This window comes from Oxyura jamaicensis, chromosome 1 (genome assembly GCF_011077185.1).
Source record: "Oxyura jamaicensis isolate SHBP4307 breed ruddy duck chromosome 1, BPBGC_Ojam_1.0, whole genome shotgun sequence".
Classification (NCBI taxonomy): Eukaryota; Metazoa; Chordata; class Aves; order Anseriformes; family Anatidae; genus Oxyura; species Oxyura jamaicensis.
In genome coordinates this window covers 86,344,743-86,368,423 of record NC_048893.1, presented here as the reverse complement: position 1 = coordinate 86,368,423, position 23,681 = coordinate 86,344,743, and the positions used below count along the sequence as shown (strand labels likewise).

At 44.6% G+C, this 23,681-nt stretch overlaps 2 protein-coding genes across 5 annotated transcripts in view; one reads left to right on the top strand and one right to left on the bottom strand.

Moving 5' to 3' along the window:
- Positions 1–31: 31 nt before the first annotated feature.
- On the bottom strand, positions 32–9,056 carry LOC118160285. Its single transcript, XM_035314879.1, has 4 exons — positions 8,854–9,056; positions 3,920–4,363; positions 1,274–1,414; positions 32–140 (listed from the first exon to the last, which is right to left on the bottom strand). Exons 1-4 carry the CDS (start codon positions 8,918–8,920, stop codon positions 136–138), a joined length of 657 nt encoding a protein of 218 aa, XP_035170770.1. The 5' UTR covers positions 8,921–9,056; the 3' UTR covers positions 32–135.
- Positions 9,057–10,723: 1,667 nt separating this feature from the next.
- The window catches only part of GRAMD1C (GRAM domain containing 1C), a 49,665-nt gene continuing 36,707 nt past the window's right edge, over positions 10,724–23,681 (top strand). The window contains exons 1-3 of one of the 4 annotated variants that reach the window (XM_035314872.1): positions 20,314–20,445; positions 21,515–21,640; positions 22,413–22,572. In XM_035314872.1, coding sequence (XP_035170763.1) covers positions 22,456–22,572 — 117 coding nt within the window. In that variant the 5' untranslated portion in view covers positions 20,314–20,445; positions 21,515–21,640; positions 22,413–22,455. Of the gene's footprint in view, positions 11,122–11,714; positions 11,796–12,003; positions 12,133–20,313; positions 20,446–21,514; positions 21,641–22,412; positions 22,573–23,681 lie in introns of those variants that run through there. The other 3 variants (XM_035314871.1, XM_035314873.1, XM_035314870.1) reach the window with 3 other exon arrangements.

Below are 23,681 nucleotides of genomic sequence, written 5' to 3'. Positions count from 1 at the left end.
TGGATAAAGAAAAAATGCCAAAACGAAAACATATGGATGCAAAAACTTTTATTACATCTAGAGCTTCCTTTTTGGTTTACAAGTTGTTCCACATTCAGCCTTTGCATCTTCCAGTGATTCCTGTAGCACTGCAGATCAAGCTACGTTGCAAGAAAGAAAGAACAGAGCAAGTGAGCGATATGACATTAGCACAGCACAGGAAACTCTCCCGAGGCTATCTGGCAAGGTGAGAGGTTGTAAACTCTGTTTGCTCAGAGGGTTTGCAAAGGGGTGATGCTGTGTGGGCAGGATCAGCCTAGGCTCTACTCAGCAAGGCTGGGAGGGTAGGAGGGAGCAGAGCACCTGGTTGTGTCCCTGTCCCTGTCCCCGCAAAGCTGGCCATCAGGTGGCGGCAGCGCTCCAGTGAAGAGCAAACAGCTCCTCATGTTTGTTTGGTATCACAGACTCAGAATGGGTTGGGTTGGAAGTTTAGGTTGAGTAAGATTTTAGAGTTCCGGAGAAGAGAGAAACAAAAGGAGCTTTTCAAAAGAGTCCCATTTAGCAAAGCTTCCAGTCAGCTGAGCTCATCCTGAAATGCAGACTGCATCTTGGGCTGCACCAAAGGGGAACTAAACTTGTGGCCAGCCTTTGGTGTCAGCTTACTGTTACTAGAACAGCTGCCAGAGCTGGAGAAAAGGAGGCAGTTGCATTTTTGGATACGTCAGCCTCTCCCTGGGTCATTTCTTTGGCTCACGTGTGATGAAAATGACTGTTTTACCCTGTCTGAGCAGTTGATCTAATAAATATATTACTGGGCTTTACAAACCACGTCTTGTGTGTGTACTTAGTCCATTACAGGCTTTCTGTATGCAAGCATAACAAGACTACTGATATAAGTGTGCAGTCAGTGGGAGAAAGAACCATCCTTCAGAATAAACCCCAAAGAACCCAAGGAGACCCAGGAGAAGTTGGTTAAAAGAAGAAAAAGCGTCTCACAGAACAACTCTTTACTGAAGGTAGCAGTTAAAGAAGACATTATCTGATTTGTAGGTAACTCACTGGGCCCATACATGAAGGTCTTTCCAACATAAACAAAGAGCTATCTGAAAAAGAAATGGAACTGAGGATCAGCCCTGGCAGAGTTTCATCCACACTGCATACTTCCTGAACCAGACACCTGGCTCTGACCGGAGGTAAGTAAATGGTGAATTCCTACTTCAGCTAAAAAAAGGAAAGAGGTGACCAGGCTCATCTTCCTACCAACTAATGCCAGGTTTTGTTCTGTGCTCCATACCTTGGTGAGAGCCTTGCTTCATGCAGAGGGCACACCTCCTTAGCTGCGGGGTTAGAACAATTATCAGAATCACCAAGCCTCCGATACCCGCCGCCACAACTCCGATGATCGTTCCAATGGATTCCTCGATACCAAACAGGCCTGGGGGAGAAGGAAAGGCAGAGAGAGCAGCATAAAATATCTTTCAGGCGTGTGTATGTAATGTGGTTAGTACATTTTCTGCAGTGTCTATAGGGAAGCTACTTGCCATGACAGTGATTATAACGATGTCTTGTCTGGCATGAAATCATTGGCTTCCACATGGGAGAGAATGTATTGCACGATGGAGCAATTTTTCTTCATCCCCATCTATGAAGCTGCTATGATTTCTGGGGATTTAGGGACAGGGTAGCCCCCTCTCCCTAGCAGTCTCCCCTAACAGCCAGACGCTGTTTTGGAGCAGCACCCGAAGGTGGGCAGAGCTCCACTGAAGCCCTTTCTTTGACTTGTTACTCTTTGGGGCTGTTGCATGGTAGAGATGGGATGATTCAATTTTCTTTGAGATAAGAGCACGTTGGCCTCCTGGCTGCATTATTTGTTGTGACTGAAGGATGATTCAGGAAGAACCTTTGGTTAGGTGGGGACACTAGACCCACCTGGTTATGGGATGCATCATGGTGAGCACCTGCCCTGCAGTACAGCCTGCCAGAGGAGGAGCCTCACTGTAGAGAGGGACATGGGCGGGCAGAGGCACAGGACTGATCTGAACAGATTTTATGTGACTGCCCCCTGGTAGGCATTCTGCCATGTGACTCATCCAGAAAGGATAATAAAAGAACGCTTTAAAAGCCTTCCAGTTTCACCTACAATTACACTACGATCAGGCATTCATTACGTATCTCTAAGGGGCTGCATCTAAGCTTTGCTAGAAAAACTGGATGCTGTTGCTACTCTATTGGCTACAAGATAAATCCTGAGATCTTATCTCAGTTTTAATCAGCCCTTAATGAGTTTAACCCAGGACACCTACCACTGAACTGCACTGAGGCAATTCACTGAGAAAAGGAAGAAAGGGTCTGGACAGGACATCACCAACTGTTCTGCTCCCCCGTTTAGCTTCTCTTTTTCTCTTAACATAGGTGCTTAAGACAGACCCACTAACACCTTCAGATCCATGCTCGGTCATCATTCACAATCAGAAGTCAAACTTATTGCACAGGGGCTGAGGAATTCATAGACAGATTTCCAGATATCTGGTCACTTGTTCACAGGAGAAGCTGCTACTCTGTGCTACCTTGCTGAATAGATGGACAATCGCTCACCAGTAAGCGAGCTGTAGCTCATCGGTAAAAATCCAGCCCCATCCTCCCACATACAGGGAGGCGTCCTGTAGTTGAAATTGATTTGGGGGGGCTGCTCGTTCATCAAAAAGGCAATGAAGGTGCCGTAGAACCATTACTTACCTCACTTCCAAACATACGTCACCTGCTTCATGTAATGGACAAGTTAACACTGTCATCTAATTTCTCCTTTTAATTTTAGATAAGTTTTTGGACAGTCTGGATTTGTGGCACACTTCATTTCTCTGTGAATTATATTTCTCATGTTCTCTTGTCCCTTTAATTCAGGCATAGTGCAGAAATGATGTATTTCATCTTCTCAGGAACACAGAAAGGCAATTATATCGGCCAGGGAGCAGACATTGCACGAGTAACGCGCGCTACTGAGACTATGAGATCAAGCCAGTGGGAGACCTCATAAGACACATGGCCAAGTCCTTGCAGGGGCACAATTTTCTTGCCTTGTCAGAGCTATGGTTTAAATTGAGTAGTGGTATAAAAATCAGTAAGGGAAGGATTCAGGCTCAAAAGGGCAAAGGTCTAGTGAAACTCAGTGAGCTAGAAGCTTTGATAATGAACAGCACTTGCATGATTTACTCCTGACAAAGAAAGTGCTACTTTTTGCAAGTTAGATAATAAGATAATAAACCTTTTGATGTTTTGATTCATTGGGATTGGAATGTGTTTGGCTTATATAAAAAGGAAAGCTGCTTTGACATTCCCAGTTGATAAAGGCAAAGCAAGTCATCTCCATACTTAATATTCCTAGTGTCTATTTGTGAGGCTAAGAAAACAGCATGGCAGTTTTAATGCTACTTTGATTTTAATGTGACTGAAATTAAGCAGAACCAATATAATATGATCCCTGTGTTTTATTGTGGGATTACTTACGTCATCCAGAGTTAAGGAATGAATATGCAGATTAGTGGGCTCGGGAGAAATGATGTCCAAAAAAAAAAAAAGGAAAAAGTATCTTGACACCTACCACTCATAGGGATTCTGCTGAACAAAACACAAGAGAACGTGTCTGACGGTTTCATTCTTGGCACTCACTGGTTTCAGTGACAAAATTATTTCTTCCCTTTTTGGTTGTAAATATTTCTTGTTATAATAACACCTGTGTGATTGTTTCCAGGGCCAAGCCAATCAAAATTACCTAGCCTAACAAAAAGAATGAGAAATGCTACCTAGCAATTACACTCCATGACACCAGCCCATAGCTGACGGAGGCCAAGCAGACTAACTTCCCTCCTTCTGCAAGTGCGTAGACCAGCTTTGGAGGAGGAAGAAGGACAAAATAATATAAATAAATAACACCAAATATTACCCAGAGCCCTCCTGATCCTCAGCTTTGTGCCATCTCCTGTCACCACCTTCCCGTCTGGAAGTGTAACCTCACAGAAATAGATACCGTGGTCACCAGTCGTCACATTGAAGATCACCAGGGAGGCATCTCCCTGGGACAAGTCTCCGCTCAGGAAAATCCTAGAGTTATTTGGCAAGATGGTCACGTTGTTTTCTAGCAGGTCCATCTGCCCCTTTTCGTCTTCTTTGTACCACTTCACCATCAGGTCAGCCAGGGAAGGACGTTGTGGACTGCTGAAGTGGCAATTTAAGATCACAGTTTCCCCCTCTTTGGCTTTTTCCTTGGCTGGTGTTTGAGTCACGAAAATGTGCCATGGCTCAGGCGTTGTCAACAGTGGGGGCTGTGCTGCCCTGTGAGATACAGCTGCACTCTCCTTGCTTGGATTTCCACCACTAACACCAACATCTGTACCAGAAAAGAGAGAGAGAAGAGGAGGGTTGAAGGCAAAATAATGAAAAATAAATTTTTGGCTGTTTCTGACCTGTAACCACAGCAAGAACAGCTCCTGGAACTAGGATTTGAGGGTGGACACTATTACAGCAATAGGGATTTTTCTAAAAAATCTCAACCGCTTTCAAGGCACAGCAAAAATGCATGTCCTCTTGCACACAGGCAGCTCTGTTCTGACAAGTACAGTGAACATGTGTGCATCTGAACGCAACCGCCCGCATCCCAAAACATAACGTGTTAGCCTGTTAGGGGGTTTGGCATGCACTTCCAGTCTCAGGGCAGGAAATCTTGGAAACCTGGAAAGAAATCTCCATTGCCACAGACTGAACACCCAGAAGATGTTATCTGAGAACAGGGGGATGGCATCTCTGCTTGCTGCAGGTGTTAATACTGAGAATGCTGATGTGAGTGTTTCTCTAGTGTGGTGACATGCTCTACTCAAGAGAGACAGATTTTCTTACACAGGAATTCCTAAAGATGATGCCTAACCAATCTGAAGAGCGGATCTGATTTTCAAAGAGGCTGAAATTGAGGAGTTAGCAGGCTCTCAGAAAATGTAAAAATAAAGTTCATGCTCTATATCCTTACCGGGGATATAAAAGCTTAATGCTAGAGGGAGAATGGAAGGGAGAAGAGAAGACCTGGTGAGCCAAGAGAAGCTGCAGGTGAGAGACACTGACTGCAGTATGTTCTGTATCTGTTTTACAAGCAGAGCAGGAAGGCACAAAGATGGGACCTGATTTTCTGTTTTCCTAGCAGAAAGTTAGTTAAGTCATTCTGCCTGGGCAGCCCACTTTCTGGAACTGTTTTCAACAAGTTAGAGTTCCTGTGGGTTTCGACACGTAGATTTCAACATACAAGTTTGATAACGTGAGTTGTTGTGAAAACACTCAGCATATGAAATAGCCAGCTGCATTTTGACAACCAACATCCTGAAACACAGCAAAGATGCACCTGAAGACACTGCCATGCTATCTTATTTTTAATTAAGAGGACTCCTGTCACTGGGTGACATTTATCCTCTGTGAAGGGATCCCATTATCCCGCTACTCTTTGTTAGAAAAATACAGACAATATGCCTGTACCAGAGATTTAAAGCTGCCTTCTCTCACGCAGCTGCTAATCATAGTAGCAAGCAGCCTCGAGCTAGGAGTAATGCAAGTGTATCTCATTTCTGGAAACAAGCCTGGGCTGAGAAGATGAGAGGAATAGTTGCTGTCTCAAATCCCCCGCTGGAACAAAAAGAGGGGGAAACAAACTTTTAAAAATAACCCAACAGCTACCTCCGAGAAAGAGTTCAATCTTCGGCAAAACTTCCTTCCACCGTTTTATTTTCTTCAAGTAAAAAATGGTCTCCCTTCGTACAAGTCGGTGCCCTCTCAAGGACTGCGGATCATTCGGGGAAGGTTTTGATCTCCTATTGTCTCCAGCCTTTCACCGCCGTCCAAAGGGTGTGAGCTGCTATTGTCCGGGCCTGCTGAAGCTTCTCAGTGACAACAGCCTCTGCGCATCAGGGACAAATGTCTCATGGCAATGGAAAACCAACCCGCTCGCTTGATGATGGGTTTGAGAGTTACTTGAATGCTCCTCCAGGCAAGCTTGTGTACAAAATCACAGCTGTATTCATAAGCTGTTATTATTTATGACTTGTATGGCAGTAGCAGTGACAGTTTCTGTCAGAAAGCAGGGCCTTGTTTTTCTAGGGGTCTCGCAAAAGGATGACGCACGGAGTTTACAGTTTAAGTGCCGGACAAGAGATAACACATGGATGCAGAAATATACAGAAAACAAAACCTGGCTATGAAACCGGGCAACAGTACAGCATGCAACGTGTCTGCTGTCCCCAAGTGGCTCACAAGTGGTGCCCACATAAGATGATAGGTAGCGTGACTGAAACCCAATCCACGGGACACAGAAATAAATAAACAAGTAAAAACAACAACCCAGAACAGTGTTGTGCATCCTTCACAAGATGGTAACTGCTTCCACCACCCTTTTGCCAGGAATGAATTTCCAGCTCCAGGCCGTGAAGTTGGTCAAAACAGGAAGAGGAGGGAGAAAAGAGAAGAGCTGGTTAGCTTGTGACTTTCCCCACGCCCCTGCGACAGGATGAAACAGAAGCAAGTCACTGCATGCAGCAGACAGAGGTATGTGCAAGCAAGCTGCATCTGCCAGCAGTCCAACAACACAAGGAAGGTCTGGGAAGCAGGACACACGGAGATTTTCCAGAGTTTTCTTGTTTTCTTCCCCGTTCTGTTAATAACCCCATTTCAGCTCCCGCGTGGAGACACTGACAGGCAGCAGGTACTTTTCAGTCAGATGAGAAGCAGCTTAAAAAAGCTCTACATCATCAAATTTCTGAGTGGTTGGAAGGAAAAAAAAAGTTCACAAAGAGTCTCCTATTTTTATACAGCTTGTGAAAATCTTGTGAAAACTCAGGTTTAATCTTGAAGTACAAAGTGTAGTGCAAATACTTTGACAAATGTGTGACAAAGCTGAAGGTAGCTTGACATATTTTGTTTTTGTGCATATTCTGATGTGATGCGTTTCATTATTTGTTAAAGCAGTTTTGTCTTGAATATTCTTTTAAAATCTCTCTTCATCAATCATCTTTGCTGGATGCTGCTGCTCTAGCAGCGTGTGCCACCGCTACCTTCTTTTCAAGGAAAGGCAACAGAATTTCTTCTCTGCTAGAGGTATTCCTGCCTTACCATACACACTCCCTGCGACACAATTGTAATTTGTATTCCTTTTAGTGAAGAAAAAGGCATCATTTTTACACAGTCACTTAGTGGCACAGAGATCATAACAGAGCAGGAACAATGTGCTTTGATGTTGCCTCCTGTTCATCACGAGTTTCATTTGCGCTGCCTATCAGGAAATAACTGGCCTTGTCATCTGTGTTACCCCACATCTTTGATTCAATAGATCTAGCTTACAGCTAATTAGGAAAATCAAAATGCAAGAGGAGTAGGCTGTATCATTTATTCCCGGCTCTGTTTGGGGTTCTCACTGAGAAGGTCACAGCAATGCCTCTATTTTTCTTTCTTTCTTCCTTTTTTATTTTTTTATTTTTTTTTGTAAGGTTGCAAAACTGGAACCTGCTAGCTCACTGGTATTTAAATACACAATGCCCTTATCATACTGGCATTTGGCAGTTTACCAATGCCAAATGCTCTGTTGACTCTGCTTCAAAGCTCTTTTTATGTCAATTGCTTCATTAGAAGAGTGATGTGTAGCTCCCCCTTCAGTGGGTTGTAGGGCTCAGCCCCCCCTGGAGAGGAATGCAAGGCTTTTTGGTGAAAGCTCTTAGGCTAGACAGAGCACAGAGACATACAGCATGGATGATCTTGTCTTGACCTGGAGAAATTATTAGATGATCTAAGAGGTCACTGTCACATAAAGTCGCTCGTTCATGGCTGTTTTTCAGCCACGAGGGGAGAAAGCTCTCTGGGACTCCCAGTAATGTGACGATGTGCTCCATGTTTTCCAGTACCCACAGGGCACCTACTAACCCATCAGCCTACCCTTTACTCCATCTGCAGGTTGATCCTTTCCCATGTAAGGCCATATCGTTGGCTGTGGCTGAGAAATACACGAGGCAGTCAAGAGGAGGCAGGAGGACAAAAGGAAAGAATAAAATGTGCTAGCATAAAAATGCTTCCTAGTCCTGGGACCTCAGACTTACCTGTTGGTCGCTGGAGTTCACCAGAGCAGCCCTGCAAGCTTCATTTGCCAGTGGCCAACAGCATCGGGGAACCAGAATGGAGGCTGGAGGTCAGTGCCAAATGTGCCCTTTCTTGCTGTGCTTCTTTTCCTTTGTTCAAACTCAATAAATGTAGGAGAAGTTGAGGACTCAATTTCCAACCCACCTAAAAATCCTCACGTGCTGGAACGACCATCTTTCAGGTGGTTTTCTTGGCTTTCAGGCTCAACTTCACACTCAGAAGGTGCTTTGCAAGCTCTACCCTGCTCCCAGTTGGCCTGTGATTAAGTGATCAATGACTGCTCATCGCTTATCTCAATTTATATGACTTTTGCCCGGGGTTAAGTTTGGCTTTCACAGATGGATGTGAGTAACTACCTTGTGTGGATAACTGCTTGCTAATACATCAGAGAACTAAAATAGAAGTGAAGGTTCTAGTAATGATGATACACAGCCCTTCTTGAAAAAGCCAGGCAAACTCACTCTTTCTGGAAAGATAAATTCCACCCTGGGGATCAAGTCCAAACACGTACTGCTATTAACTAAAAAGGGACATATGAATAAAGAAAAACATGTTTTAACGCAGTGTACAATACTGGATATAGCCTTCCTGCATCCTGGGGAAGCCCTCAGGAGAGAATAATTTTTGGAAAAAAAAAAAAAAAATGAGAAGCTCTCAATCCAAATTCTAGTAATAAACGATATTTCTTCTAATTAAGGAAGGTGTTGTAGTACTCACCCACCAGTAAGAAGAAGAGAAATGGAGACACTGCAGATCCATAGAGCTTCCCAATGTGCTGCCTCATAGCTGCTGAAGTATATGGTCTCACCAGTAGTACAAGCAAAAAAAGTAGTGCGGGTGGTACGGGCGAGACAAAATACGTGTGCGTTATTGCAACAGGACCTCACATTCTGCCCAGCGAATGTCACACTAAAGTTATCACCGCGCTCTGCCTGCTGCCTGGATGACAGCCACATCTGAAGTCACAACAATGACTTCCCGGGGGCTGTTCTCATCTATCCCAGAGAAGATGCCAAAAATGCTCTGAGAGCAGAGGGAAGATAATTTTGTTTGTTTTGTTTTTGTTTTGGCCTCGTATAAACCAGAACTTCGGGCCGAGTACAGAATATCCAGGTATTCAAAAGGAGACCTCTCTTCTGCTGAACCCCTTCCTAGTGGAGGTGAGAAGAGAAAGCAAACTCGATTCCTAGCATCCTAGGGAATTTATTATATTTGTGGCTGTACACACACTGTGTGTATAGGTAAAACATATTCTTCAAAGTATGGAGCCGTATGCTACAGCCGTACAGAACACGTGCCAGCCCAGCTCGCTGGCTGATGCCTCTCCCAGTGCACCTGTCCAGCAGCCTGCCGGCTTTATCTAAGGACTTTGCTTATCTTTAGGACACTTCAGATAACAGAATTTTGCTTGATTATCCAGTAGAGGCTCAATTCCACACCCGTTAAAACACATGTGCCCCACATTTCTGAGGGAAGCATCAGTATTTCTGCTTTTCTTGGTATTTAGAAGCAAAAAGGACCATCCCCCCAAACAAAACAAAGAGAAAACCCTATACACCACGAGGACAACTGTCCCGATGCTGCAGCTTTCGTGAATAATCTGACAAATTCTTTGATTTGCATCTTTGCAGGCGGAGGGACCGCAGTAACTGTTTCAAGAAATTCCACATCTGACTTGCAAAAGCCTGCTGGGTGAATGATGTCAAGAGGAACAATATCGAGGTTTGATGCGCTGACACCTGTATCAGTGAAAGCAGGGTTATGGCTGAAGAACCTAGAAGGCAAATATTTAATCTCTATTTTAAATGGGTTGGGGTTGTGGGAAGACCTGACCAGGGATTACCAGGAAGGAATTGCTCTGAAGAAAGTATTTATTAAGTAGGGAGCTGGGACCAAGTGTAAGACAACATGGCACTTTGGTGCAAAGCTGAAAGGTAGATCCCGAGGCTCTTCTCAACTAAGTATTGACAAAGTGCGAGAGAGCAAAGAAAATATCTATGAAAGGAACAAGTCAGAGAAGTCAAAAGCAACCAAGATTCTGGGGAGTGAATAACCAGCGAAGTCAGAGGCAGCTGCTGGCAGATCGAGAGGAGTCGGGACTGAGTTGGTGGCCATGGCTGCGTGGCAGAGGAGTCAGTGTGGGAAGATGGGGCTGGATCAAAGGCGTTCCAAACACTATCTGATGTAAACCCAAGTATCTGATGCATTTCTAAAAAAAAAAAAAAAAAAAGAAAAGCGTGTTGTGATGAGCATAAACGGCATGTGCAGTATGTCCGTTTCATCCTGTAGTAGGAACTCTGCTGTGAATCCCCCATCAAACACGACGTGCGCAAGAAAAGCTGCCGGGCCAGCCAGCTTTAAACCAAGGGAATACAGAGGGTTTTCAGTGTTTTAGTGTAGTGTTTTTGTTTTAGTGTCGCTGGCAGCCACCGGCTGACCGTGAAGCTCCTCGCACTCGGCTAACCCCACACGATTTTAGGGTTTCGCTCTCCCCCCTCTAGGGGTCCCCGTGGAGCGGCGCTGGGCAGGCTGTGCGCGGCCCCACCGCCTCCCGCTGTGAGGGAGGGAAGGAGGGGGGAGGCTCTGTCATCACTTTTTCCTCCACAAACTTTCCACCAACTCCTCGTCGTCATCACTGAGCTCCCCCAGAGCCTCACAGGGGCTCCCCCCGTGTATGTAGGGTGAGGGGGGGTGGGGGGGATCGCAAAACCCCCTCCGCCCAGCCCGGCTCCCCATCGGGGCTGTCAGGCAGCCCCCAGCCGTGGGCGGGCGGCCCCTCTCCCTTCTCTCCTCTCCTCCTCTCCCCGGCCCGGCCTCCTCATGAGCCGCTGGCCCTTGGCAAGCGCCTCCCGCCTTCGGCTCCGCGCCTGCCCCTTTAAATGGCGGCCGCGGCCCCGCTGAGGCGCTTGGCGGGCGCCGCGCCGCCCTCGCCCCCCTCCATGGTAAGCGCCGCCACCGTCGCCGGGCTCTGCGAACTCCCCGCCGGTGAGCCCCGGCCCCGGGGGGGAGGAAAGGGGGGGGGGTCCTGCACGCCTCCGCCGCCGTTTCGGAAAGTTTTGGGGGGCAGCGAGCTGGGCAGGGCCCGCCGGGGCTGGGGGGAGCCGTGGCGGTGCCTCCCCGGCGCTGCCCGCCCCGCGGCTCGGCTGCGGGTCCCGCCGGGCGAGAAGCCGGGTTTGGGCTCTTCTGGGTGGGCTGGGGGCTGGTAGGGACCCACAGGGGTGCTGGCCCGGGTTGCTGTGGGATCTGGGACAAGTGTCCCCCTGTGCTGTGGCTCTTCTGCCCCTCCTGAAGCAGAACTGAGCTCCCAAGCGAATAGCGGTGTCAAGGGAAAGTGCTCCAAAAGCGTGCTTATTTTCATAGTATGGAATGCAAGCAGAGCTGCTGGCCTCTGTAGTGTTGCGTCTTGTACAAATAAACCTTGCGGTGTAAATAATAGGTATAAATATATGTATTTGTATCATCATAAAATATGTTACCCCTCAGGGAAGTGCAACGTCTGCACGGCCTCTGGCTTTCTGGAAGGTCCCTCGGTTCCCAGAGGTGTCCTGCAAGTTGTGCACAAGTGTCTCGTGTTAACGTTAGCTCAGCTCTAAATGTCTGTGTGGCTTCAGTGCCTAAGTCGAGGTGTTGCTGTGGAAATAACATACTCTGATAACAAGGTAGGTACAAACTAAATATAGCATATGCTGTAAAAAAAATAAATAAATGAAAAGGCCACCAGTGGGAAGCGTTTCCATGCCGCTCACCTGGGTAAATCTAGCACGTCAAGTTTCGTTTAATACGCGGTTCTTAAGTGGTTTAACCATCCTCTTATTTCAGCACCTTTCTCTGTCGCCAAATGACATAACCTCCCTTCCTCGTTCGCAGGAAGTTCATGAGGTGGATCATGGTCTTATCAGCCAGCTGCTTGCGGACTCAGAGGAGGCTCTTGGTTCGTGCTCAGAGAAGATGCAGGTTCCTGCCCAATACAGTTGGAGTGCTGACTGGAGCTTTTGGGTAACGTGGCTTTTCTTGCACTTTGTTTATCTATCTACATCTGTATGTGTGTATATGGACTAGCTTTATATCCACTCTTCTCAGGTTGCTTTGTTGTCATGAATTAGTAAAGCGTTCTCCACCCATGTAGTGAGGTAGGTAATTTATCATTATCGGCTTACTAAAGTGTAAGCTGAGACTGAGAGGGGATGAAGTTGTTTACCTGATGTCACATATCAAGTTAGTGACAGAACTTCTGGCTTCTGTGCCCGGTTCTGTCTCTCAGTTCCTTGCATGGTTCACTGACCCATCCAATGTCTCTTTTTATGCCTCTAGAAAGTCACTGACGCTTCTTAACAGTAAGGGTTGAGTTTAAGTCTTAATCTTGGATAAGATGTGCTTTCCTGGTGTCTATTTTTTTTTTTTGTCAGGTGAGCATAGGTGTTTTCCACAAAGGTAAACTTTCTGAGTTCTGTATAAAGAATAGTATTTGTGACTAGGAAGGGCAGAAGGAGTGTGCGCGTGTTCATTCTGCTTTTCTCAAAGGTTTCTCACCGAAAATGGAGGGTGTAAAAAATAAACACTTTTTAACACTTGATTTTTTTTTTTTCCTAGTACATTGACAGAAGGTAAACTTCAAATTGTGGCTTAGTGTGTGTTTTGCTGTTAGTTTAGTGGATGGGTTGCCCTGTTAGGAAGAGGGCACACCTGCATGTGCAGTGACAGGTGGGGAAATACCTGATCTCATGGAAGGCTTGGATTCCTCAGAGCTCTGATGGTGTGACTCAGGATCTGCATCAAGTGGCCTCGGTAAATTGGCGTGCCTTAGCTTGTGCATAGGAACATCCTCTGGACGGCCATGTCCTCCTCCTGATGAGGTCACCTGAGTGTTCATTGTGCTAAGCAGCTGAAAGATGAAGTAACTCGCAAAGGCCACCGGGATTTGGTGGCAGAGCTGCGAGCAGAGCTGTGGGGTCAGATTTCCCAACTTCTTGTTTGAATCATGTTAGATTTGTAAGTCTAATTTGAGTGCTTCTTCATCCCTCCTGTCTGAGCTCAAGGGACGTTCTGGTCAGAACATTGACTTCACATCTTGGGTGCTAGCATACGTTTCCCCTGAAATGCATGTATACTTTTAAACTGAACAACAGCCATCTGGAGCCAATACAAATGGGAGAGGCTGAATCCAAGTAGGTCTGAGAATTACACTGCGAGAGTGCTCAGATCACTCAGTGTTTTCTTCACTGTTCCTACAACGACAAAGATGATAGAGGGCATTCTGCCTGTGCCCAGCTGTACCTCTGTACTTGAGTTGGTAGCAAATAGTGTTTTGTAGGCACTGTACCTGTCAGCTGAGCTCTCATTAGATAATAAATTAGATTGTTTATGTACCACTGAGAGTTAGTTTGCACAATCATCAACACAGTTGGTATTTTATGTGGGAGAGAAACCTGCTGAGATCTCAGGGTCAGTTTGTTGGACTTAAAGTTAGCAAGGATTTGCTAAGCTTGGCAATCTGAAATAGCGAAGTATGAAGTTCATAACTGTGCTCCTGGCTTTGCATTTTTAGCTTTGAGATGCATGCCTAAGGTTAGAAGTTTCTCTGAGCAGGACCTCAGGCAGTGTGTGCGCAATATACTGCGTGTTCTCACAGCGCCATTTCCTGCCTGACCATAATTTCTGTGGGTACTGGGATTCTTCTGTGCTGTGACAGCTACTAAACAAGAGTGAAGCACTCACTAGTATTTAGCGGTTGCCTTCTGCCTATGGTTTATACTCAAAGACTTCAGTATTTGTTTGAAGTTTGTGTTTATCTGGCACAGCAAATATGACCTTGTTCTTAAGAGAATTGTGTAAATACTTGCCTCTTTTAAGACAGTGCTGTGGCTTTGAAGTTCCAGCCATGTGGCTTATGGTGCTGATTAGTTTTAAAAAACTTCTATGGATCTGGTTGTAGGAGGCCGTGCTACTCTGTTTCTCAGCCCCAAGAGGACTGAACTTAGGAGCAGCAAGAAGCAGAATGTTGCAAATTCAAGGCAAAAAAAAAAAAAAAAAGAAAAGGTGCTTGCATCTTCTAATTAAAATGTTATGTCATTGGCATCTTTCCCTGCTCTTCTAGACAGAAAATGTGTTTTAATAACTTTCATGGCTGACGATCAGCTGCTAAGGATATAAACAGATCATTAGAGCTCCCTGAATACTGAGTCACAGTCGATGTGTAGGTGATAACACGGAAGGCAGCTTGTTGCAGTGCATAAAGCATGTGTCATGAGCACTTGACCAAGGATGATCTTAGTGTCCCGTGGCAGGTGTGGATTTGTTAACGCTCATTCCTACTTTTAAGTTGGTAAAACTAAGGAGCTCTTACAACAGCAAGAGCAGCCTGCGGGAGCACCTGGATATCAGCTTTGTTGCCTGGCTTGTTTGCTTTGAGAGCCTGTAAGTGTCTGACTTTTGTTTGCTCTAAGGATTCTTTTTTTTTTTTTTTCCTATGTCCTATTGCTTCTCTGATGATGGAAACCAAATGTGGATGTTAAAGTCTGACTGGTTTGACTTCAATTTTTCATGGATTTGAGTGGGAGTAGGCAGTTGTGCCATGCCTCTGAAAGTCATGCTAAGTATCACTAATGCTCTATAGGTGCTATGAGCAAATGCAATTAACAGCAGACTCAGATTGGGAGCCTCTGGGTTATACTCTCTTCCCTGACTATGGTGAGTGGGGAGAAGAAAGTAGCAGCAGCAGAAAGAAGAGAAAAATGTCATCCTATGCTTGACTTTTTTTTAACCCATCTCTGAAGCAAGAATACTTTGGACAGCTTTATTGAAAAATTGTGAGAATTAATTTTCTGTAGTAGTGTAAGCAATTCTGAAATTGTAGCACTACAAACTGCTGTTAGGAGGCTTACAGAGTTTACTGCTACTGGCAGTGCTTCTTTGAGGATGTTGTTTTCATGAATACCCTTTAAGGTGTTGTTTTGAGGATATTTTCGAGGTGGTGGTTTTTTGTTTGTTTTTGAAGACTGTTCCCTGGAGGTGGACAAAGCTAGACTTTGTCCTCATGGAGGAAGAAAACAGCTTGCTTGCAAACTTGACCACCTTACTGGAACCTGTAAGGCTTGCATCTACTTTTGATTACATGGTTCTGCTTTGGGCATCTGCAAATAGAAATGATGAAAATTGAAGATGGTTTGGAAATTAAGTTACATCTGGAAGCTGTATCTCAAGATTCTGAAGTCATTTTTTTTTTACCCTTCTTACATTCTTCGTACTGAAATATAATTAATATCTTTGGAAGAAGAAACCTGTGAAAACCTTGACTGTTCTCCTATTGTAATGAATAGAAGGATAAAGGTGACTGAGGAAGCTAGTGAGAAGGATCCTTGCATCAAAAGGGAGGATATTTTGTCTGGGAACTGTTGTCTCTTAGCAAACAGCCAAAGTTCATAGATGTCTGTAATAAGAAGAATGCCAGTGGAAAGAAGGAATAAAAAAGTAAGTCCTTATCTCGTCATGAAACGGTAGGTGGAAAGAGCTGTTGAAATCAAATGGGCATCTCAGCAAACTGTTTTTATCTGAGAGGGTTGTTTGAGTTTGGAAATGGAGGTGCTGAGGAGGTCTTCAAAAGAGAAATAATGAAAGATGCTTTACAGAAGAAAACTTGAATGTGACTTAATAACAGTTCAAAGAGCTGGTCAATTTCAACGAGTATGGCAACAGAAGCAAACAAATGATATGGGGAAAAGTAAAATGGAAGACCTTTTATTTGTCATAATACCAGAACCAATGAGGTTACACAAGACTTGGAAAAGGGTTTTGAAATTTGAAAAACATGGGTATGGTTTATGAGAGAGAGCTGATCTGTGGGAGAGTGTAAGTATATATGCCAAGACTGATAAACATATGGCTCAAACCCGCACAGGAGGGATGCAGATACATACATCACAATTCAGGTGGTAACTTTTTGTGGCGCAGGTATAAGCTGACATGCTCTGGGGCTTAAGATTGCTAAGGGTTTGAAATATTTCATGCATCTGTGGTTGTTTGAATGCTCCTTTCTGTGAACGCTCATGTTTGCTCCAGGGATGGATTATTGGGCGACTTTTATCAGTGACTATGCTTTGACAGACCAATATTTAAGGTCCTTGGTCAGCTGCTTCATCTCCAGTATTGTGCACTCGGTACGTTACTACTTCCAAAGAGAGCTTCCTTCTCATCTGTTACCTCCAAATGCTTGGCTTCTGAAGGAGAAACATCATGGCTTGTGAAGTCAGAGGAGGATTTTTAGCTGCCTCCTTGTTTGCTGGTATGAAGCAGCTGGCTAAGGAGGAGAAGAATTAGATGTAGGTCTCCAAAGAGAATAAAATTCCGAAGCAAGCTCTTTCTGTACTTCTAGCTCTGGTATGTCACTTGGTGACCTATCTGGAATCTCCAGAATAGGTGCTGTTTAGCCCTGTGTATACAGATGCAGCCTTTTGAAAGGGTAAGGAAAAGGCAAGTTGTACTTCTGACCGTCCCTTGAACAGGTTTTATTAGGTTAGTGGCTGTTTTTGTTTGTTTTTCCCTCTCCCCTCACGTGTTTTCACTCTGGGAATCCCTTGTTGTTGATACAGCTCCAAACTGAGCACTGGAGTAGATCTGACTGCCTTCAAGTTCCAGCCTGTTCTGAACAGCAGTTAGTGCCCTGTCCAAATATGCTTTCCCCAGCTGCAGTGATTTGAAGTTGTATCTAACATGCATTATTACACGCCTCTAAAGAATTAGCCCAGAACCTGATAGCTAACAGGTTGGGAGGAAAATGCTTCAGATCTATGTGATTTATTTATTTGGACACTGCAAACAGAAACATTGGATATGCAATATAATTTTGAAAATTAATGTAGTTAGTGTTTGTTGAGTGAAATCTCCTTTTCAAAATCTGCAATCTCCCGTGGATGGTTAGATGACTTGGGACGCATGCTTCCCTCTTCAGAAACATGAGAACGGTACAGACGAGTATATGGCTTTTCTGATAGTGCTAACTCTGGAAGTCCTATTCTGTCTCATTCCATGTAACAGATGGTTCTGCTCTAATTAAGTTCTGTAAAGATTCCTTAGTGATATCAGCAGCATTTTAGAAGTTACATGGAATAAGTGGGCTTTTTGGGCAGTGCTTTTTTGTTGAAGTTGATTGCGGAGTCAGTAAAGCCTACAACTGAGGTGTTCTTTCATGATTTTTAGGTTTGGTGATGTGTTCAGTTTACATACTTGTTACTGCAACCCACCCCAAATCCTCAAGGAAATGACAAAGTTATTGAGCCCAGCAGGACTCAAGATATCAACTCCTGCAGAGTGAGTGGAGGTCTGTGATGGTGAGCTGCGGTGCGTGTGCAGCTCTGCTTGGCTTACACTGACAGAAATGCCCCCAGTAGCTGACCCCTTGCATTCCATTTTTATGTAAGGGTGAAGAAAAATTGTGTGCGTTCTTTCTTGGTGCCAATGGTTCAGTCAAGTCTGGGAGCAGCTTTTAATGTAGAAATGAGTAAGAGTAAAATCTGCATTTGGTTTCTAAGGTGGAAAAGGAAGAGCTCAAATTAGATATTTCATAAGACAAACAGTTCTGGGGCAATTCTTTGGCAAGTGCTATTTTCCATGTAACTTCAGATGCAGTAGGGCTTCTTATAAGCTTTTTCCCCTACTTGTTAAAAGGATCAAATAAGTATAAAGAAAAGCAGTTTGTTTTTTTTCAATATGTTGTCTTCAGTGAAAGATCAGGTGAAGGAACAGATGCTATTAACAAATAACATTGGCTAATTGTTTCACACATGTTGTAGGAAGAAATATGAGTCAGATGAAACTGTTGTTCAGAAAGTCTGTATTCTTTTTTATCCAAAAAGAAGTCATCTTGACTGAGCTTTTAATTGCCACTGCATCACATTAGTTAGTATGCTGATGTCTATTGGAACCTGACAATGTGGTTACAGGGCTTGAAGTTAAACTGGGGAGCAGGGAAACTGCCTGAGCTAAAGGATAACTGTGCAGGAAGAGTGATGAGCTCTCTTCCATCAGATTGCAAAATTACATAATGTTAAAATAGTGACTTCAGAGTTCATCCAAACACACTTGGTTTACTTGTATTAAGTCTGATTTAGAACGTGGTCTTTTAGATCTTATTTTTTTTAAGGTCTTTGTACATTAGATAAAATTTGTGTTGAGAAGGAGAAAGGAAGGATGACTTGAGTCTTTGAATTATATCCTTGAAAGGAGGAAAGTGTGTACAGGCTTGCAAATTTTCCCTAAAATGAAGAGGAGCTAGGCCCTTAAGACCCTTGTCAATATGATGTTTACTTGTGTCTTGGGAAGATGGTGTGAAACATGGTCTCTGATGGAGGCGTTGTAGGCATAACTTTACTACCAGGTGTAAAGAAGTTATTGCCAGATATGGATGGTTTTGATGAGGATGTTGAGTAAGTCTGAGGTTGGACCATTTTGCCTCCTGGAATCTAAAAACATCTTAGTTTTCTCTTCTGAGCTGGGGAAGGTATTTTTTTCTATGGAAGTGACCTAATCTCTTGAATGTTTTTGCTTAGCTTTCTTGTTTAAAATCAAAGTGTTTGTTTCACCTGACCTCAGAGGTACTTTGAAGCAGTTATGTAAGTAATTATAGTTGAAACTGAAATTGTTAGCCTTGTTGCAAACTGGTTCACGCTTCCATACTCAGGTGTGTTTAAGCAGTTGCAGATGACTTTATCTTATAAACAGGAAATCCCCTGAAACCACTTTACACTCCTGCCACTTCTGAGGCTGGAACCACACTGGTACCCAGGCTTTGGTGGTGCCTTTCTGAGATCACTTTGGGTCCTCCTGCTGTCTTTATGGTAGAAGGAAATAGTCAACAAATTTTTCCCTGCAGATTTGCCTCTCGATATCTTGTGGCTCCTTTTAGCACGCCGAGATTCCCTGTGGTGTATCTCAGCTCTGTCTCAAGAAGGCAGGAGAGTTGCCTCGTTTTTCTGGTGAAACCAGTTGGCGTTATTTACCCGTGCTGCTGATCTTGGCGGAAGAACTCTGGGGCATCTGAAGTGCCACCACCCAAGTGCTTAATAGCAGTGAGCAGCTGTGGTTGCTAAAGTGGCAGTAAATATGGCCCCATTGTATTCAATTGTCTCTTTCCTTGAGGTGTTCAGATTTAAATCTGATTATATGAGTGACTAAAATGCTTTGAAATCCATTTTTCTTTTTTTTTTTTTTTTTTTTCCTTCTCTCAGCTTCCTCAGCAGGGCTGTGTGTAGTAGGAGAGGGATTTCTCTTCCCTGTGAGTCATTAGCTGCATCTTCAGCCGAGTGCCCAAGGGGATCTGCTCACTCCCGGCCCAGCCTCCTACACCTCCGAGTGGATGTAGCACAGTCACCTGCCTCTTCTCCTGCAGCTTTGAAGCCTCACGTGTATTGTGGCAGCTTTTTGGCCAGCATTGAGGCTGGGGATGCACGGGTGATGCTGTGCCCCTCCACACTTCAACGCTGGGAGATGCTCGTAGGCAGCCCATCGTTTCCTCCCTGGTTGGTTGTGCTCCCAGAAGGTCCCCGAACACAAATTGTAGTCAGAGCCTGGCTCCACCTCGCTACTCGCAGAAATGCAGCAGACAGGTCCCAGGTGAGACAGATGGGAAGGCACAGACAGCCCAAAGAAAATAGAGTAGTTGTGTGCCTACTGTTCCACTCTGGGGGCAGACAGAGCTCTGACAGGCATGCAGAGCCCTGCATCCTGCAGGGAGCTGCTCTGTGCCTGCAAAGGATGGAGCTCTTGGCAGTGGTGCACTCCTTTTGGCAGCTTGTCCCGGCATGAAGCATGCCTGAGTCCCCGAACTTCTGGAGCTCAGCCTGAGGAGGTGTCTTAGCAAGGGCTGTAGCCTTCAGCGATGCAGAGAGGAGGAGCACTGGGGACCAAGTACTCCTTTCTGAGCTGGTGTTTCCCTGGTGACAGTAGTTTCCTCTGCTGTCCCCTTTGGGACTTCTGTGAACTTCAAGTGACCTGTGCTACTTCATTTGGTCTGCCTCCCCCAGTCTGTTTAGCTTATGGTCATTTTAGGCTGGAGCTCCTCCCCAGTCCCCTTGCTTTTTATTTAACTACTTCTTGCAGGATGTGTGTGCTAGTTCTGCAAGACCAGAGTGTTTCTGCCTGTTTTCTGTGCTGGCATGCAGGCAGAGGCTGGCAGAAAGCTAGCTAGTGCTGCTGGATGGCGTCCAGCGCTGGCTCTGAACGAGTGGGTGAGGAGAGGGGAGCTGCAGAGACTGCCGGAGTGTTGGCCAGGGACTTGCGTGGACTGGAACAGACTGCAGCCAGCTAGAGGAGGAGGAGGTATGTGTAGGCTACGTGCATCTTCTGTCTTTACATTAGCTTCATGCCTCAGTCAGTTTTATTTCTGAAATTGAGCATATGCTTTGCTCCTCGCTGTACATGTCAAACTTCATTTTCCTTTTCTGCATCCAAATCAGAGTTGCTATGAAAGTATGTTGGCTTAGGGAAGTGCATCGTCGTTTAGAAGTGGTTAGAACACTTACTTACAAGGAGAAAACAGTAAATACTGCAAAGCAATTGTTTCAGAATAAGCAGGGGATATATTCAACCAAAACTTCTTTTCCCAGAGAAGTTTATAATGCTCCTTCTGATAAGAGGTTTTCTTATCGCTGATAAGAACGCATTTTCAGCTGCAGTGCATTTCCAGAAGGCTCCGTTTGTGTGTGCTTGAAGAGTGTTTCCTTTTGTGTTTGCAAGATGCATTATTCATTAGGTGCTGTTCCCTCTGGATAGAGGGCACTCATGAAAACTGTATCCTGAGCTGTCATTTAGTAATGTGCATAGTTAAATTGCACCTCTGAGTGGACTGTAGAGCCTCATGAGGTTAAATACAGACCTTGTTGGAATAGCTTCAGCTCAGTCCTGTGTCACTGAAATGTAGTGGCTTGGGAAATGGAGCTGATTCTCATGGGGTCCTGAAAGAGAGACTTTGGAGGGGTCTTCACATGTTCTAAACTGAAACGTTTTATTTCAGAACTCTTCCTACTCTTTTCTATGCTTTTTTCTAAAGAAAATTACGTGGCACAGCCAACTGAAGATTAAAGTTCCATGAAGAACTTTGGAACTGTGAAGACCATTCACAACTTGCATCTTCTGAACATCAAGTCTTTCGAGTTTCCTTTCTGCTTGGGTGGGAGGCCAAATTTCAATCTTTTTTTTTCCACAAAAACGGTGTTGGTGCCTTATTCCTAATGGTATAGCCTGATTTTTAGCAGCAGAGCTCCCAGTATTTCACACAGTGCTCGTTTTTCTTGTCCGTTAGAATTGTACTTGTGACAACTTCGGTTGTGGACTGGAGGCTGTTTTCCAAGCCATGCTGCAACATGATTTGATATTTATGCTTGTGTAGGCACCGCTCAAGCACGAGACCTTCTGTCCTGCCCTCGGAGGGAGAAGGTGGCTGGTGAAGTGCAGGAGACGATGGGGCCTTTGTGAGCAGGATTCGAGGCCAGCCGTGCTCATGTCGCACCACGGGGTAAACGGTTGTGGTACAGAATTTCTGATCAGTAATCCAACAGAGCTGCTTTTCCAAAACAGAAGGGTTTGATCCTATGTCAGGTCAACAAGGGCTTGGTGAGGCTGAGGCCTCCAGTGGAGCTGGTGAGGGCTGGACTGCTTTTGAGGTGGTACAAGTGGGAAAGGGGACAAACACGTGAAGGCTGGGGAGTGTGTGATACCTGCTTCTGATATACTTGACCCACAAGTCTTTAGTCTCTCTCTGTAAGTACCTAATTTAGTCAGTGTCATGAAACTGGGTTTTTCAAGTACTTTTTTAAGACTGCGTCCGATATTTCAGAAGCTCTCCATGATCTTCATCATCTCCATGATGAAATATGTGAGAGGTTTCTTGCTACGTGGATTTTTGGAAGCTACTTGTGTTAGAGGAAATTAATAGTCTGTCTTAATTTTTTTATTGTGCCTGTCCATACATCTGTAGGAATTACTTAATACTAACACTCGCTTTAGGGGGACTATGGACTGCCTTTAGCCTTGCTTGTGGTATCTTACAGATTCAAAAATAATAACAAACCCTAGAAAATACAGTAACTTGAGTATTTGCTCATGACTGCTCTTCTAATATCCCTTCCTTTACATGCTGTATCTCCAACAGAAGAGAGGCCCACTTACCCTAAAATTCTTACTGGATGCTGCTCTGTCTGCACACAGATGCCACTGAAGGACAAAGCTGTCAGTGATTTGTTCTCTGCTCGGTCACTAAGAAATGTTAAAATCTGTTTCTCCTTCAGCCTGCGCAAATAAGAGCGGGGCTGGGCTGCAGAAGGGGACGTAATGACCCCAGTGTGCAGCCCTGTGCCTGCCAGTGGCCCACTGGAAGAGTGCCCCGTGCTTAGGAGACTCCCCTCTCCGGAGAAGTTAAGGGTGATTGAAGAAGAGCGTAAAATGAATGTAAGTAAAATGGTCCTGGCTCCTTCAACTCTTCCCCTTTCCCACTGTGGCTATGAGCTGGCTTCCATTTACTTAGAGAGTAAAAATTTACTCTTGGAGAGCAGGTTCCTGCGGATTACGGTGGTGGAACTGACCCTAGCAACAATTGCTTGCTTTCTTTCTCTTTTTATTTGCAATGAATCATGTGACCTATTAATTAAATACAACTGTGTGGACAACTAGGTGAGATCAAATAGCTCTTTATTTAAAACAAAAAAGGTGGAAACTCTACGCAGCCAGCCCTGAAGTGCACGGTGTACTGTACACACCACAGTAAGTCACCTGGAGTGAGGAGGTGTCTCGTGACTCCTTTCCCTGTGGAAGGTTCATGTTTTTATGCTTTGAGAGAAAGAACAGTAAGATACTGCTAGCAAAGCTTAAGAGTAGCCAGTAATTGGAGTTATTTCTAACCCCCAATTTATTATTTTATTTTTTTAAAGAACAATTAGTGAAAATAAATCACTGTAAAGGAGTGGATCCATTCTGTTCCCTCATGAGAGGGTTAACACAGAGCAAGTCTGACATATTTTAAATACAGCCTCACACTTGTTTGCAGAAGAAATAGGAAACTGTATCCCAGTGAAAAGATAAGGGAGACTGATAGTCACGTGAATGTGAGCTTTCACTGCGTTTCTCTGCCTAAAAGCAAATATGAATCCTGAATTTTGTGTTTTGCAGTGATTCCTGCAATGTTATGTTTATCTCTGGAGCTCGCAGCTGAAGAACCACCCTGAAAATAGGAAGGGACTCAGAAGAGCCTTCACAATAGGTCTATTAGCAAGATTTTTTGCAGACCTGAGAAACTTGATGCCTTCTAAAAGAAAATAGGGGGTAACCTGCTCACAGTAGTTCACAAGTTGAAAATCACATTAATCAACAGACAGCTAGAACAACTATCCATGGCTAGGACAGATTTTCCATCAGTGGTGACTTTTAAATCAAGAAGGTAAAATGTGTATCTTTGTATATATTTTATTTTCCAAGGGGGAACTTGGTCATCACAGCTCTGGTTTTAAAGCAGGACTAAAGTCACACCATCGTGTGTTATGGGTTAGATTGGACGGTTCTAA

What these genes read in the sequence shown, in the direction of transcription:
- LOC118160285 (XM_035314879.1), bottom strand. Translation starts at nt 8,920, where the DNA reads ATGAGGCAGCACATTGGGAAGCTCTATGGATCTGCAGTGTCTCCATTT. An exon ending in TCTCTTCTTCTTACTGGTGG is followed by an intron (nt 4,364 to 8,853) that starts GTGAGTACTACA and finishes TTTCTGGTACAG; the next exon opens with ATGTTGGTGTTAGTGGTGGA. An exon ending in GAGGATCAGGAGGGCTCTGG is followed by an intron (nt 1,415 to 3,919) that starts GTAATATTTGGT and finishes CTTCTCCCCCAG; the next exon opens with GCCTGTTTGGTATCGAGGAA.